A 17,944-nucleotide genomic window follows, 5' to 3' on the forward strand; every position below is an offset into this window, starting at 1 on the left:
TGTTGAAGGAAACAATATGTTTGAATCTCTACAGTTTTACGACATCGTTATATAAAGCGAGGGAATTGGTCACACCCTGACCATAGTTTGCTTTGTATGTTTCTATGTTTTGGTTGGTCAGGGTGTGATCTGAGTGGGCATTCTATGTTGGATGTCTTGTTTGTCTATTTCTATGTCTGGCCTGATATGGTTCTCCATCAGAGGCAGGTGTTAGTCATTGTCTCTGATTGGGAACCATATTTAGGTAGCCTGGGTTTCACTGTGTGTTTGTTCCTGTCTTTGTGTTTGCACCAGATGGGATGGTTTTAAGTTCTCATGTTTGTTGTTTTTGTTAGTTCTCATGTGTAGTGACTTTATAAATTAAAGAACATGAATAACCACCACGCTGCATTTTGGTCCGCCTCTACTTCACCTAAAGAAAGCAGTTACAGGAATAAACTACGTTTGGGCAAAGGAGACCAAGTGGGAGTCACAATGAGCTCCAGCTAGTGTTGAAGAATTCAGATGTAGAAACAGTAGGTTGGGGCAAACTAAAACCATATGGTCCCGAATAGCGTCATAAAAACACACACAGCTAGAGGGAGATTAAAGCCCTACTAACGTGGGCCATAACGAATGGTAACAACAACAAAAAACACATTTATTTTACTTTTTCCATTGTTGGGAATTAAGACTAAAAAAAAAAGAAAACCAGGAAATCAGCTACAAGTGATTTTAATTTTAGAAATTTGTTCCCAAGTATTCCAACATATAATAGACAGACACGTGATTGTGTACAAAATGTAAGCATGGTTTGAAACGATTGTGTTTTAGTCAAATGTTAGAAATACGATGATCTAGAAACGGCCGTCGTTTTACAACGAGCTCTTGACCAATTGTGCCATAACGGAAAACAGCTTCTGAACATCACTCACCTCGAACTGGACAAGGATTTTTCCTTTAAAATGAGTCAGATGCAAAGGATATTCTACTGTAAAAAACACCAGGAAGTCAGCTACAAGTGCCCCCCCCAGAGTTCCCAGTTGTCCTGAACGCTGTACGCTCACTAGACTCCAACCACACATACAACACTGACGCTCAAACACATTCCTTCAGTCTTCACATACACAGCTGCTACTCTGTTTATTATCTATGCATAGTCACTTTACAACCCTAGCTACATATTACCTCAATTACCTCGACTAACCTGTACATTGACTCAGTACCGGTAACCCTGTATTATAGCCTCATTACTTCCCGGTATTCATGTACAGCATATGACCTCATTACTTCCTGGTAACCATGTATATAGCATCATTACTTCCTGGTAACCCTGTATTATAGCCTCATTACTTCCTGGTAACCCTGTATATAGCCTCATTACTTCCTGGTAACCCTGTATTATAGCCTCATTACTTCCCGGTATTCATGTACAGCATATGGCCTCATTACTTCCTGGTAACCATGTATATAGCCTCATTACTTCCTGGTAACCATGTACAATATATAGCCTCATTACTTCCTGGTAACCATGTATATAGCCTTGTTATTTATTGTTACTATTTTTCCTTTCATTTATTTCGCACATTTCTTAATAACTTTTTTTTTTGACTCTGCATTGGGCTCGTAAGTATTTCACAGTAAGGTCTAAACCCGTAGTATTCGCCGCATCTGACAAATAAAATTGGATTTAAATATTATATCGGCTGTGGATTATTGCAGTCAGTTTGCAGTCTACAAATGATTTGTAATTATATTTCCGGATCCCCGCCCTACTACGTGGTTCAGTGCTGAGATGTTTCCATCAGCCAGACGTAAAACAGATTTATGAGACAAACGGAGAAGCAGAAACAAGACGTGTGACTACATGCAATCACAGTAATAATGGCAACGTCATTTAAAACTACCAATACACACACTACATATAAACCAATAGGAATGGGAGCCCTCCCCTGAACTCCTCCAATCCAGGAGGCAAAGTGTTAATTTATTCACAACCATATTTCAGTCCATGCAAATTTCTTATCCATTTATAATTATTACCAGTTTGTTGCGTGAGTGTGGTAGGCTCGCTCTCTCCACTCTCTGTCACGGTGATGACTGAGATGTCATAGTCGATGCCGGGCTCCAGTCCGTACACGGTGTAGTACCCGGTGGTGGACTCCACCATGTCCTCGAATATGGGCACGCTCTCCCCGGCTGCCATTACCGTGATACGGTAGCCGGTGACCGCCGTGTAGTTTAGTGGGTTCCACTTCAGGCCGATAGTCGTGTCGGTGACGTCGACGAAGTTGAGGTCTGTTAGCTGGGGCACGTCTAGTAGTGGGTTAGAGAGGGAAGGAAGGGAGGGATTGGAGAGGCCGGCCCGGCCAGCACAAAGACAGGACAGACACAGGACAGAGAGAGACACAGGACAGACCGAAACAAGCAAATGTTATTGAGCAGGGCATTATTAAAGCATCTATAGGTTTCGAATGAATGAGTATCAATGACATGGGTTACCAGCTCAGTGTGGTATGGATGTGGTGCCCACCATGGTTATGCTCATTATATCACACGCATTAATGGTATTCCAACCTCACCTTCATGTGCAAATTCTTCAACTGACATCAATTAATGATTAGATCCATACCCATAGCTCATCCAAAAAGACAGAATGCCATAAATTATTCATAATAGTCAGCTATTACCATTTGAAAAAAATATCTAAAAACAAAATGGAGTGAAACATTGCTGGCAGTAGCTACAGTCCACTCTTAGAAAACAAAGAAGGAGGGGGGGGGGTTCCGAAATGGTTCTTCGTCTGTTCCCCATAGGAGAACCCTTTTAGGTTCTAGATAGAAAGAAAGGGTTCTAAGGGTGTAGGAACAGGGATACTGACAAATACAGGACAAGCAGAGACTGTAGAATCACTAAACAGCTGCATGTTATTTTGGTTGTAATGAAGTAATTTCAACCAGTTCTGCCCACTGGGCGAGTTAATACGAGCAATGTCTTATGTAACGGATATATATATATATATATCTAAATAACAAAGAGTTCTGAGTAGGAGATATCTGATTGGAACCCTTGTCCACATCATTGAAGTCTAACGAGAGTCACTAGTCAGTCACTTTTTGTTGTTGCTTAGTTTAATTTACCCCATACCCACAGTGCCTTCATAGCGTATTCATACCCCTTGACTTAGTCCACAGTTTGTTGTTTTACAGCCTGAATATACCACAATACCTCATAATTACAAAGTGAAAACGTGTCCAAAACAGAATGTAATAAAAAATAAACTGTCATATTTAATTTGCATAATTATTCATACCCTTGCGTCAGTAGAAGCACATTTGGCAGCAATTACAGCTGTGAGTCTTTCTGGGTAAGTATTGAAGACCTTTCCACACCTGGATTCTTCAAGCTCTGTCAAATTGGTTGTTGATCATTGCTAGACAACCGTTTTTCAGGTCTTGCCATAGGCTTGCAAGTAGATTTAAGTCAAAACTTTAACTCAGCCACTCAGGAATATTCCCTGTCTTCTTGGTAAGCACCTCCAGTATAGATTTGGGCTTTAGGTCATTGTCCTGCTGAAAAAGGTGAATGTCACCCAGTGTCTGGTGGGAAGGAGACAACCAGGTTTTCGCCAATCAGGTGCTTAGCTCGATTACGTTTCTTTTTTAGTCTGAAAACCCCCCAGTCCTTAACGATGACAAGCATACCCATACCATGAGGCAGCCACTACGATGCTTGAAAATATGAAGAGTGGTACTCCGTAAGGTGTTGTATTTACCACCAGACATAACTACTTTGTATTCAGGACAAAAAGTGAATTTCTTTGCCACATTTTGTTGCAGTATTATTTTAGTGCCGCGTTGCTAACAGGATGCATGTTTTGGAATATTTATACTCTGTTATTTCACTCTGTCATTTAGGTTAGTTTTGTGGAGTAACTACAATGCTGTTCATCCATCCTCAGTTCTCCTTTCACAGCCATTAAACTCTGTAACTGTTTTAAAGTCACCATTGGCCTCATGGTGAAATCCCTGAGAGGTTTCCTTCCTCTCCGGCAACGGAGTTAGGAAGGACGCCTGTATCTTTGTAGTGACTGGGTGTATTGATAAACCATCCATAGTATAATTAATAACTCACGATGCTCAAAGGGATATTCAATGTCTACTTTTTTCATTTTTTCATTGCGAGGCATTAGAAAACCTCCCTGGTCTATGTGGGTGAATCTGTGTTTGAAATTCACTGCTCGACTGAGGGACCTGAGTGGGATACAGAGATGAGTTAGTCATTTATAGTTATTCAAAAATCATGTTAAACACTATTATTGCAACTTATAATGTGACTTGTTAAACCAATTTTTACTCCTGGACTTATTTAGATTTGGACACTTTTTGACTCAAGACATTTCAGCATCACATTTCTTATTAATTTGTAAAAAAAAAAAAAAAAAACTAATAATATTCATAAACAATTCTACTTTGTCATTATGGGGCATTGTGGCCAGTGACAAACACATCTAAACGTAAACCATTTAAAATTCAGGCTCCAACACAACAAAACGTGGAACAAGTCAATGAGTGTGAACTTTCTGAAGGCTCTGTACATATTACCTCAACCACCTCCACTACCTCGTACCCCTGCACATTGACTCAATGTATATAGCCTCATTACTACCTCGTACCCCTGCACATTGACTCAATGTATATAGCCTCATTACTACCTCGTACCCCTGCACATTGACTCAATGTATATAGCCTCATTACTACCTCGTACCCCTGCACATTGACTCAATGTATATAGCCTCATTACTACCTCGTACCCCTGCACATTGACTCAATGTATATAGCCTCATTACTACCTCGCCTGCACATTGACTCAATGTATATAGCCTCATTACTACCTCGTACCCCTGCACATTGACTCAATGTATATAGTCATTACCCCTGCACATTGACTCAATGTATATAGCCTCATTACTACCTCGTACCCCTGCACATTGACTCAATGTATATAGCCTCATTACTACCTCGTACCCCTGCACATTGACTCAATGTATATAGCCTCATTACTACCTCGTACCCCTGCACATTGACTCAATGTATATAGCCTCATTACTACCTCGTACCCCTGCACATTGACTCAATGTATATAGCCTCATTACTACCTCGTACCCCTGCACATTGACTCAATGTATATAGCCTCATTACTACCTCGTACCCCTGCACATTGACTCAATGTATATAGCCTCATTACTACCTCGTACCCCTGCACATTGACTCAATGTATATAGCCTCATTACTACCTCGTACCCTTGCACATTGACTCAATGTATATAGCCTCATTACTACCTCGTACCCCTGCACATTGACTCAATGTATATAGCCTCATTACTACCTCGTACCCCTGCACATTGACTCAATGTATATAGCCTCATTACTACCTCGTACCCCTGCACATTGACTCAATGTATATAGCCTCTGTATTGTATTCTGTTACCATTTCCTTGTTGTGTGTGACAATTTCCTTACTTTTTAACTCTGCACTGTTGGTTAAGGGCTTGTAAGTAAGCATTTCACAGTAATGGCTGCACCTGTTGTACACTGCTCAAAAAAATAAAGGGAACACTTAAACAACACAATGTAACCCCAAGTCAATCACACTTCTGTGAAATCAAACTGTCCACTTAGGAAGCAACACTGATTGACAATATATTTCACATGCTGTTGTGCAAATGGATTAGACAACGGGTGGAAATTATAGGCAATTAGCAAGACACCCCCAATAAAGGAGTGGTTCTGCAGGTGGTGACCACAGACCACTTCTCAGTTCCTATGCTTCCTGGCTGATGTTTTGGTCACTTTTGAATGCTGGCGGTGCTTTCACTCTAGTTGTAGCATGAGACGGAGTCTACAACCCACACAAGTGGCTCAGGTAGTGCAGCTCATCCAGGATGGCACATTAATGCGAGCTGTGGCAAGAAGGTTTGCTGTGTCTGTCAGCGTAGCGTCCAGAGCATGGAGGCGCTACCAGGAGACAGGCCAGTACATCATGAGACGTGGAGGAGGCCGTAGGAGGGCAACAACCCAGCAGCAGGACCGCTACCTCTGCCTTTGTGCAAGGAGGAGCAGGAGGAGCACTGCCAGAGCCCTGCAAAATGACCTCCAGCAGGCCACAAATGTGCATGTGTCTGCTGAAACGGTCAGAAACAGACTCCATGAGGGTGGTATGAGGGCCCGACGTCCACAGGTGGGGGTTGTGCTTACAGCCCAACACCGTGCAGGACGTTTGGCATTTGCCAGAGAACACCAAGATTGGCAAATTCGCCACTGGCACCCTGTGCTCTTCACAGATGAAAGCAGGTTCACACTGAGCACGTGACAGACGTGACAGAGTCTGGAGACGCCGTGGAGAACGTTCTGCTGCCTGCAACATCCTCCAGCATGACCGGTTTGGCAGTGGGTCTGTCATGGTGTGGGGTGGCATTTCTTTGGGGGGCCGCACAGCCCTCCATGTGCTCACCAGAGGTAGCCTGACTGCCATTAGGTACCGAGATGAGATCCTCAGACCCCTTGTGAGACCATATGCTGGTGCGGTTGGCCCTGGGTTCCTCCTAATGCAAGACAATGCTAGACCTCATGTGGCTGGAGTGTGTCAGCAGTTTCTGCAAGAGGAAGGCATTGATGCTATGGACTGGCCCGTCCGTTCCCCAGACCTAAATCCAATTGAGCACATCTGGGACATCATGTCTCGCTCCATCCACCAACGCCACGTTGCACCACAGACTGTCCAGGAGTTGGCGGAAGCTTTAGTCCAGGTCTGGGAGGAGATCCCTCAGGAGACCAACCACAACCTCATCAGGAGCATGCCCAGGCGTTGTAGGGAGGTCATACAGGCACGTGGAGGCCACACACACTACTGAGCCTCACTACTGAGCCTCATATAGACTTGTTTTAAGGACATTACATCAAAGTTGGAACAGCCTGTAGTGTGGTTTTCCACTTCAATTTTGAGTGTGACTCTAAATCCAGACCTCCATGGGTTGATACATTTGAGTTGATACATTTGATACACTCTGGCTGATACATTGATAATTTGTGTGATTTTGTTGTCAGCACATTCAACTATGTAAAGAAAAACGTATTTAATCATTCATTCAGATCTAGGATGCGTTATTTTAGTGTTCCCTTAATTTTTTTGAGCTGTGTATTTGGCGCATGTGACAAATCAAATTTCATTTTGTTTTGAAAGAGGTCTGCATATGGAGAGATATGACGGAACCCTGCCGGCCACTCCTGTCAACATCATGATGTCACAGGGCAGGGGGTGATGTGGTCAAAGGTCACCTGACATTAGGCCACATCCACACCTACCTTGAGTAACGGTGTCGGAGACAGGAACGCTCTCCATGTGGTCTTTAACGGTGAAGACGCTGACGTTGTACTCCACGCCAGGGCTGAGGTTCTCCAGCGTGCATGAAGTCTCACCCGCCTTCACAAACTCCTCCAGGCTGTTTCCTCGCTGCCCATTGGTTGGCGTGCATGTCACTCTGTAGCCGGTGATGTCTGATTGGATGGCATGGATAAAATGTGAGAATGGACAGTGGATATAAACTGGACAGAAGATGTGAAAATAAGACATTTAAGAACTCTGTCTGGACATTTAAATCTGGACATATAGTCTCTGTAATCTTCATCCTAAAGCCAAAAACCATGGTGTTTCTTTTGAACTGGGTAATATGAGGTGTGTCAGTATAAACACTGTACTCTGGCTGACCCTGTAGGTGTGGCTATGTGAGCGAGTGACTCCAGGGTTGGTTTGTTATCTAGACTTCAAAGTCAAATGGAACAAAAGTATCACTGTTCTGACCTGGGGTGCTGGCTTCGTTCCACTGGACAGTCAGCTCTCCTCTGTCAGGGTGGGACTCCAGTTTGAGGTCAGTAGGAGGAGACAGAGCTGGAGGACGACAAGAGGAATGAGATGATTGGGTAAAATTTATACTATAAATAATACTATAACCTGGTCACAACGACTACTCCATCCACACTAGAACCTGGTCACAACGGCTACTCCATACACACTAGAACCTGGTCACAACGGCTACTCCATACACACTAGAACCTGGTCACAACGGCTACTCCATACACACTAGAACCTGGTCAGAACGGCTGGTCACTCCATACACACTAGAACCTGGTCAGAACGGCTACTCCATACACACTAGAACCTGGTCAGAACGGCTACTCCATACACACTAGAACCTGGTCAGAACGGCTACTCCATACACACTAGAACCTGGTCAGAACGGCTACTCCATACATACTAGAACCTGGTCAGAACGGCTACTCCATACATACTAGAACCTGGTCAGAACGGCTACTCCATACATACTAGAACCTGGTCAGAACGGCTACTCCATACATACTAGAACCTGGTCAGAACCTGGCTACTCCATACATACTAGAACCTGGTCAGAACGGCTACTCCATACATACTAGAACCTGGTCAGAACGGCTACTCCATACATACTAGAACCTGGTCAGAACGGCTACTCCATACATACTAGAACCTGGTCAGAACGGCTACTCCATACATACTAGAACCTGGTCAGAACGGCTACTCCATACATACTAGAACCTGGTCAGAACGGCTACTCCATACATACTAGAACCTGGTCAGAACGGCTACTCCATACTAGAACCTGGTCAGAACGGCTACTCCATACTAGAACCTGGTCAGAACGGCTACTCCATACTAGAACCTGGTCAGAACGGCTACTCCATACTAGAACCTGGTCAGAACGGCTACTCCATACTAGAACCTGGTCAGAACGGCTACTCCATACTAGAACCTGGTCAGAACGGCTACTCCATACTAGAACCTGGTCAGAACGGCTACTCCATACTAGAACCTGGTCAGAACGGCTACTCCATACTAGAACCTGGTCAGAACGGCTACTCCATACTAGAACCTGGTCAGAACGGCTACTCCATACTAGAACCTGGTCACAACAGCTACTCCATACTAGAACCTGGTCAGAACGGCTACTCCATACTAGAACCTGGTCACAACGGCTACTCCATACTATGATAAAGTGGAACAAAAAGAAGATAAATAGATTTATGGCGTTCATGTTCCAGAGGCAACCCTTTCTGGGGAATATATACGGTGACTCAATAGAATGATGTGGTAAATTCCAACCAGAGGAGGCTGGTGGGAGGAGCTATAGGAGGATGGGCTTATTGTAATGACTGGAATAAATGGGACTGTATCAAACCAGAGGTTTGACTCCGTCCCAAATAATCCATTCCAGCCATTCCTATGAGCCAGTCTTCCTATAGCTCCTCCCACCAGCCTGTACTGATTGCAATGTATATTATATTCATATAAAAAGACATATATGCTTAGGTCACATTACTGTTCTTAATAATTGGACTCAAGGTAAACGAAGTTGAGCAACTCAGCCAAAGGAAGCAACATAAACTTTAAATCAACAGAATGGTCTGGTCAAATAGAGACAGTCTGACTAAGTAACTAGGCCACAAATAGAGATCGTCTGACTAAGTAACTAGGCCACAAAGAGAACAAAAGTAAAAAAAAAATGTTTTAATTATTTAAAATAATAAAAATCACCCAGGCCTAGATATGCTAGAACACTGTTGCCGATGACCAACGCTGCAGGTGTAAAAGGCCTATGGCCTACTTACCTTAGTAAGTCATGTTGACAGAGAATATATTCTCCATCTGATGAAATATTATCGGTCACATGCTTCGTAGACAACAGGTGTAGACGACCGGTGAAATGCTTACTGAGTCAAAAATTTTAATTTTACCTTTATTTAACCAGGCAAGTCAGTTCAGAACAAATTCTTGGGTTAACTGCCTTGTTCAGGGGCAGAACAACAGATTTGTACCTTGTCAGCTCGGGGGTTTGAACTTGCAACCTTCCGGTTACTAGTCCAACGCTCTAACCACTAGGCTACCCTGCCGCCCCGGATGAAAACAAATGGTATAAAAATAGTGACGAGTAATAACTACACAGTGAATAACAATAATGAGATATATATATATTATAACGTGTACCTTGTGTGTGTATATATATATATATATATATATTAGAAGAAAATAACATGGCTATCCTCTGGTCACTCACGTGTGACTATGCGGCGTGTGATTGGGTTGCCCTGCTCATATCCGTTGATGATTGGCTGGACGCTGTAGGTGTACTCAACCCCAGGGGTCAGGCCTGAGATATAAATGCTGCCCGAATTAGAGGTCACATCTCTGGGGGCCTCACCTCCCTGACTGGGCCTCACAGTCAACTACATGGGGAGAGGAGACAGAGAGAGCGAGAGAGAGAGACACACACGCACGGGGCACAGGTGAGAGGGATACACTCGGACAAACATGGCAAAGGTGAAGAGAGAGAGGTTAGCCCTTTCCCAGGATCACAGGAGCCAGAGCACATTCACAACTCTAGTCTGAAATAGTTAGACCAATAACGTGTGTGTTTGTGTACCTTGTATCCCACTCGGGGTACGGGTGTCCAGGAGATGATGATGGAGGTGTCTGTGACATCAGTACTGAAGCGAGGGGCGTTCCCCATTAACTGAGCTGAATAGAACACACCGGGTCAGAGGTCAGGGGTCAGGACTAGTTAAACAAACTAGGAACTCCCAAAATCATATCCCTGCTTAAAGCAAACCTACTGTATGTGCACACTTTTCCCCTGACTAGTCAAATGGACCAAGAATCTGGCCTCGACCGGGACATATGAAAGTTAAACGAGAAACTGCTGGAAGTTAGAATGTGCTTAAAATTGCTTAAAAAAAACTTGAGTCATTGAGACTCAGCCGATTTCAGTTTGACAAACTGAGGAACCAATCAGTCAGATAATTGGTTAAGAAAGGAGTTGAATAAAGACAACCCAAAACAGTACACTAGTCTGGACTCACTGGTGGAGAAGCTCCTGGAGGCACCCTCACTGAGTGTATTGTCCTGTTCAGAATGCAGAATGGCTGTGTACTCCGTGTCTGGGCGGAGGTTGAGCAGGGTGTACTGAGACAGGCGGGCGGGCAGGCGGAGCTGTTTAGGGTTGGATCCCTCCAGGGTCAGGAACAAACGGTATCCGGTGATGCGGGCCCGAGGGGGCATCCACATGATCAGAGCACTGTCCTCAGTCACGTTGGTGAAATGGACATCAGCGGGGGAATCAGGCTCTGACGACAGAAAAATAAGTGTTCGAGACAACGTTGCAGACAGATTGTACAGAATCACTGATCGACAAAGATTAGCGAGTCTATGTCTTGTCTCAATTGAGACTGTAGCAGTAATATTTACAGTACTAAGTTTGACTGGACAGCGATTTTTTTGTTTGTTTGTTGTAATAGAAAAACAATTGTTGATGGGATAATTTTGCCTATACTCACTGGTAGCCTGCTCTGCGACCAATGGCTGGCTCTCCTCTCCTCCCTTGATGGTGTAGATGCTGAAGAGATACGGAGTCCCAGGGGCCAGGTGGGTGACCTCTGCATAGGCGCTGCGTGTGACGGGGAGCTGGAGCTCTCTTTGAGGGGCCCCGTCGGGACCGACGGGGGCCACAGTCACTCTGTACCCAGACACGTCAGTAGGCGGCCCAGTCCAGGTGACGGTGATCTTCACGTCAGACACCTCAAAGAACTGCAGGTCTGTAGGAGGTGGGACTTCCTCTGTGGACAGGAAACAGGAAGTGGTCAGATATTGACAGGAAGTAATGTGTTTATTAACAGTATTATCTCCATATAACCCTGATGAAACTAGGGCTGTGTCCTCAATGCTCATTGGAGGAGAGAGGATCCAAAGTCCTTTTTTCCAAGGGAGTCTGGGTCGCTCTGTCATTCCCTAAATCAGTACGTATCAGGTTGAACTACAGACTTACTGATGGACTGCCTTTACAGCAGTCGATCCAAAGGAGGGTCTCGCAAATGATTCACACTCGTACATCAGCCTACCGAGCTATACAACCTAAGCAGCTACACTTTCCAGCTGTGGCGAAACTGTTGTTTTGGCTTCATATTTGGCCAGGAGTCCCAGGAGTATTAGAATAGCTTGCACAACTCTTTCCATTGGACCATTAAAGTGGAGCATTTGGGCTGTGAACAGGAAATGCATCATCCAAACTTTCCATTGTGGAATCGAATCCTGAATGATATGTTCTAGAAGGATTTAAAAATGAAAATGGGTCAGTTTTAACAGAGCTGATATCGTCCGAACGAACTAGTAAATACTCTGTTTTAGTGTGACTGCTTGTGAAGTTTGGGGCTAAGATAACACAAACTACAGTCTGTGTTGTTGTATAAGGTCTCTCTTTATGTAGTGTTGTCTCTCTTTATGTAGTGGTGTCTCTTTATGTAGTGTTGTGGTGTCTCTTTATGTAGTGTTGTGGTGTCTCTCTTTATGTAGTGGTGTCTCTTTATGTAGTGTTGTGGTGTCTCTCTTTATGTAGTGTTGTAGTGTCTCTTTATGTAGTGTTGTAGTGTCTCTTTATGTAGTGTTGTAGTGTCTCTTTATGTAGTGTTGTAGTGTCTCTCTTTATGTAGTGTTGTAGTGTCTCTCTTTATGTAGTGTTGTCTCTCTTTATGTAGTGTTGTGGTGTCTCTCTTTATGTAGTGTTGTGGTGTCTCTCTTTATGTAGTGTTGTGGTGTCTCTCTTTATGTAGTGTTGTGGTGTCTCTATGTGGTGTCTCTTTATGTAGTGTTGTAGTGTCTCTCTTTATGTAGTGTTGTGGTGTCTCTATGTGGTGTCTCTTTATGTAGTGTTGTAGTGTCTCTCTTTATGTAGTGTTGTGGTGTCTCTATGTAGTGTTGTGGTGTCTCTATGTGGTGTCTCTTTATGTAGTGTTGTAGTGTCTCTCTTTATGTAGTGTTGTGGTGTCTCTTTATGTAGTGTTGTGGTGTCTCTCTTTATGTAGTGTTGTGGTGTCTCTATGTGGTGTCTCTTTATGTAGTGTTGTAGTGTCTCTCTTTATGTAGTGTTGTAGTGTCTCTTTATGTAGTGGTGTCTCTCTTTATGTAGTGTTGTGGGGTCTCTTTATGTAGTGTTGTGGTGTGGTGTCTCTTTATGTGGTGTCTCTTTATGTAGTGTTGTCTCTCTTTATGTAGTGTTGTGGTCTCTCTTTATGTAGTGTTGTGGTGTCTCTTTATGTAGTGTTGTGGTGTCTCTATGTAGTGTTGTGGTGTCTCTATGTAGTGTTGTGGTGTCTCTATGTAGTGTTGTGGTGTCTCTATGTAGTGTTGTGGTGTCTCTATGTAGTGTTGTGGTGTCTCTATGTAGTGTTGTGGTGTCTCTATGTAGTGTTGTGGTGTCTCTATGTAGTGTTGTGGTGTCTCTATGTGGTGTCTCTTTATGTAGTGTTGTGGTGTCTCTTTATGTAGTGTTGTGGTGTCTCTATGTGGTGTCTCTTTATGTAGTGTTGTGGTGTCTCTTTATGTAGTGTTGTGGGGTCTCTATGTCTCTTTATGTAGTGTTGTGTGTCTCTTTATGTAGTGTTGTGGTGTCTCTATGTGGTGTCTCTTTTATGTAGTGTTGTCTCTATGTGGTGTCTCTTTATGTAGTGTTGTGGTGTCTCTTTATGTAGTGTTGTGGTGTCTCTATGTAGTGTTGTGGTGTCTCTATGTAGTGTTGTGGTGTCTCTATGTAGTGTTGTGGTGTCTCTTTATGTAGTGTTGTGGTGTCTCTTTATGTAGTGTTGTGGTGTCTCTTTATGTAGTGTTGTGGTGTCTCTTTATGTAGTGTTGTGGTGTCTCTTTATGTAGTGTTGTGGTGTCTCTTTATGTAGTGTTGTGGTGTCTCTTTATGTAGTGTTGTGGTGTCTCTTTATGTAGTGTTGTGGTGTCTCTTTATGTAGTGTTGTGGTGTCTCTTTATGTAGTGTTGTGGTGTCTCTTTATGTAGTGTTGTGGTGTCTCTTTATGTAGTGTTGTGGTGTCTCTTTATGTAGTGTTGTGGTGTCTCTTTATGTAGTGTTGTGGTGTCTCTTTATGTAGTGTTGTGGTGTCTCTTTATGTAGTGTTGTGGTGTCTCTTTATGTAGTGTTGTGGTGTCTCTTTATGTAGTGTTGTGGTGTCTCTTTATGTAGTGTTGTGGTGTCTCTTTATGTAGTGTTGTGGTGTCTCTTTATGTAGTGTTGTGGTGTCTCTTTATGTAGTGTTGTGGTGTCTCTTTATGTAGTGTTGTGGTGTCTCTTTATGTAGTGTTGTGGTGTCTCTTTATGTAGTGTTGTGGTGTCTCTTTATGTAGTGTTGTGGTGTCTCTTTATGTAGTGTTGTGGTGTCTCTTTATGTAGTGTTGTGGTGTCTCTTTATGTAGTGTTGTGGTGTCTCTTTATGTGTTGTGTCTCTTTATGTAGTGTTGTGGTGTCTCTTTATGTAGTGTTGTGGTGTCTCTTTATGTAGTGTTGTGGTGTCTCTTTATGTAGTGTTGTGGTGTCTCTTTATGTAGTGTTGTGGTGTCTCTTTATGTAGTGTTGTGGTGTCTCTTTATGTAGTGTTGTGGTGTCTCTTTATGTAGTGTTGTGGTGTCTCTTTATGTAGTGTTGTGGTGTCTCTTTATGTAGTGTTGTGGTGTCTCTTTATGTAGTGTTGTGGTGTCTCTTTATGTAGTGTTGTGGTGTCTCTTTATGTAGTGTTGTGGTGTCTATGTTGTGGTGTCTCTCTCTATGTAGTGTTGTGGTGTCTCTTTATGTCGTGTTGTGGGGTCTCTATGTGGTGTCTCTTTATGTAGTGTTGTGGTGTCTCTCTTTATGTAGTGTTGTCTCTCTTTATGTAGTGTTGTGGTGTCTCTTTATGTAGTGTTGTCTCTTTATGTAGTGTTGTGGTGTCTCTTGTCGTGATGTGTGTTTTGTGGCCTATATTTTTAATCCCTGTCCCCCGTAGGAGGCCTTTTGCGTTCTGGTAGGGGCCATCGCTGTAAATAAGAATTTGTTATTTTAACTAAACTTGCCTAGTTAAATAAAAAAGGTAAAATAAAATAAAAGTGTAGGTAGGTAATGAGACTGTCAGGAGTTAGCCTCAAGTCAATTCACACACACTACATGTTTTTATTTTACTAGGCAAGTCAGTTAAGAACAAATTCTTATTTTCAATGACAGTCTAGGAACAGTGGGTTAACTGCCTTGTTCAGGGGCAGAACGACAGATTCGTCAGCTCAGGGGATTTGAACTTGCAACCTTTCGGTTACTAGTCCAACGCTCTAACCACTAGGCTACCCTTACCTGGTAAGGGTTCTCCGGCTGTGTTGACCTGTACGAAGACAGGCTCACTCTCCAGACTATCCTCGACTGCGTAGATACTAATGTTGTAGAGCAGGCCTGGTCGAAGGTCACTCAAAGTCACAGAGGTCGCGGTGTCCGGCAGGGTGAGCTCTGTTGCAGCTCCGTTGTTGCTCCCCTCCACAGACGGGGTATAGATCACACGGTAACCTGTAGAAGAGGAGATACCATCATTACACACGGTAATGGTGCACTATCATTACTCACGGGTAATGTTGAACAGACATTACTTATGGTAATGGTGAACAGACATTACCTTTCCTTGCGCCTCTCAATTCAATACAGGTATTTTCATTTTGTTTATTTAAACATCAATCTGGTAAGAGATAGCAGCCCAGCCCCGCCCCGCCGCCCCCCCCATCCAAAAATACTAAGACCGGTGGCAAACTTGTTTTTGTAAAATTGTTCGGTTGAATAATTTGTCATTTGTATGTTTCTATACACATGAGATGAGGAAAGTCCCCATTCATTCACTCAGTAGTCTCCTTGTAAGGATCTCTCCTGTAAGGATCTGTGTTTACACACGCAGCCCAAATTAGATTTTTTATTTGTCTTTTCAAACCAGTTACAGCAGATATTTTACCAATAATTGGGCAAAGATCAGAATTGGGCTGCCTGTGTAAACGCAGCCTCCATGTGTGTACTGACCTGTGATAGGAGCCAGGGGTTTCTCCCAGCTGACTATGATAGAGGTCTCTCCAACCTCATCCACCTCGTGGTCAGAGGGAGCGTCAGGAGCTGGAAGAGGAGCAGAGGAGAGATATATACATACTGTAGAGAGTCAGTCCCCCGAGTCAGTCCCCCGAGTCAGTCCGTCTCTGTACCCACCAGTGGTCTGAGAGGTGGTGAGGATGAGGTTGGGCTCTCCAGTAGGTGTAACCTCGTACACATTCACAGTGTATTTCCTTCCAGGAAGCAGCTCATTGATGTTCACAGAGGTAGCAGTGCGGGGGAGGTCTGGAGACAGACAAGCATGTTAGGACCAATGATGTTGATAAACCCTGGATTGATGATATAATAATATATATTTTATCATAAATGTTTAACTCACATAATATAATTTTTAAAAGTTTGCATTGAGGTGTCTGTAATATAATAAACATGGACATTCATAAATGCATTTTTATAGCTTTCAAAATGTTATTGACAATAGTGGGCGAAGGGGGGGGGGAGCGCCAAGATGGAGGTGCAGTGTCTTCAACACAGCGCCCCCTATCAGTCATCTAGTGTGTATATATATATATATATATCATTGGTTAGGACAATATACTTGAGTGGTGTAGTTTCACAGTCTAGTCATTGTGTCTATCGAACGTTACTACAAAATATACAGATAACGCAGCATAAACCCGTGCAAACTTGACAAAGTAGTAAGAGGAGGTCAAAGGTCAGTATTAAGGAATAGTAATACTTCAGGTATTATCGTATAGTGTACACACTAAACAAATTATTACACATCGTCTTAAAACGTTTATTGCCAACGTCAATTCAACGTCTATTCCAGATGGGTTAAAACCTAATTTAACTGAAATGACGTTGATTCAACCAATGTGTGCCCAGTGGGTTGTTCCGTACCGAGAATCATGGGCTGTCCCCTCTCTTGTCCCTCCTCACTGAGCTCGTACTCGATCCTGAAGCCAGACACGGTGTCAGAGGCAGACATCCAGGAGATGACGAAGCTGCTGGAGGTGATCTCTGTAACAGACTCACTGATGTCCACCACCGGAGGAGGCTGGGTGGTCTCTCCCTCGGAGGTCGCCACTGAAAAGAAAGATCAGACGGTCAGATATAAACGGGATGGGAGGAATGCCTGTGGACAGAGATCAGACTAAAAAAAAAAACTGAAATTTTCAAGATGTTCACAGATCTCAAAATGGCTGTTGCTCAACACCATCCCTCAAGTAGAAATCATCTTTAAAAAACATCAATCATCGTGGACAGGTAAGTTTATCCTGGTTAGTTTGAAATCCGATTCCTGGGCCAAAATATAAATAACACAAGGAGACAGAATACAAGGCTTGTAGCCATACTGTGATCCTACTCACAGGAACCGTATGTGGTGGTGAAGTCGAAGCGTGTGACCTCGCGGCGTCCGAAGCGTAGCACACTGATCAGCTGACCCTCGTAGGTGATGCCTGGCTTCAGGCCAGCGATGGTGTAGGAGTTGAGATGACCTGGGATATTCACCTCCCGCCAAGGGGTACGGGTGTTTTTCTACCCCAAACAAGAAAGGAGACAGATAATATTTTACATTATATTATTGATATCAACAACAACAAAAAGGTAGCTGCATGTTGACTTCTTTAAGGCCAGTTTAGGCAGTGGTGTAAAGTACTTAAGTAGGTTTTTGGTGTAAAGTACTTAAGTAGGTGTTTTTGGGGTGAGGTGTCTGTACTTTACTATTTATAGTTTCTGATATTTTCTTTAGGAATTAAGTTGTGCTTTTTAAAAATCAATACATTTTCCCCTGACACCCAAAAATGACTCGTTACATTTTGAATGCTTTGGCAGGACAGGAAAACGGTCTAATTCACGCACTTATCAAGACAACATCCCTGGTCGTCCCCACGGCCTCTGATCTGGAGGACTCACTAAACAGAGAACATCCCTGGTCGTCCCCACGGCCTCTGATCTGGAGGACTCACTAAACAGAGAACATCCCTGGTC

The 17,944-nt window shown here is 43.4% G+C and overlaps 1 protein-coding gene across 1 annotated transcript in view; it reads right to left on the reverse strand.

Annotated features, from left to right (window-relative positions):
• The window catches only part of fn1a (fibronectin 1a), a 64,447-nt gene that overhangs the window by 24,526 nt on the left and 21,977 nt on the right, over nt 1–17,944 (reverse strand). Inside the window, exons 14-25 of the mRNA XM_042306795.1 lie at nt 17,323–17,491; nt 16,853–17,038; nt 16,106–16,234; nt 15,926–16,015; nt 15,221–15,427; nt 11,400–11,678; nt 10,926–11,189; nt 10,490–10,584; nt 10,124–10,292; nt 7,840–7,926; nt 7,344–7,535; nt 2,023–2,295 (exon numbers count right to left, since the gene is read on the reverse strand). Coding sequence (XP_042162729.1) covers nt 2,023–2,295; nt 7,344–7,535; nt 7,840–7,926; nt 10,124–10,292; nt 10,490–10,584; nt 10,926–11,189; nt 11,400–11,678; nt 15,221–15,427; nt 15,926–16,015; nt 16,106–16,234; nt 16,853–17,038; nt 17,323–17,491 — 2,140 coding nt within the window. The remainder of the gene's footprint in view (nt 1–2,022; nt 2,296–7,343; nt 7,536–7,839; nt 7,927–10,123; nt 10,293–10,489; nt 10,585–10,925; nt 11,190–11,399; nt 11,679–15,220; nt 15,428–15,925; nt 16,016–16,105; nt 16,235–16,852; nt 17,039–17,322; nt 17,492–17,944) is intronic.

The sequence above is a fragment of the Oncorhynchus tshawytscha genome, linkage group LG26 (assembly GCF_018296145.1).
Source record: "Oncorhynchus tshawytscha isolate Ot180627B linkage group LG26, Otsh_v2.0, whole genome shotgun sequence".
Classification (NCBI taxonomy): domain Eukaryota; kingdom Metazoa; phylum Chordata; class Actinopteri; order Salmoniformes; family Salmonidae; genus Oncorhynchus; species Oncorhynchus tshawytscha.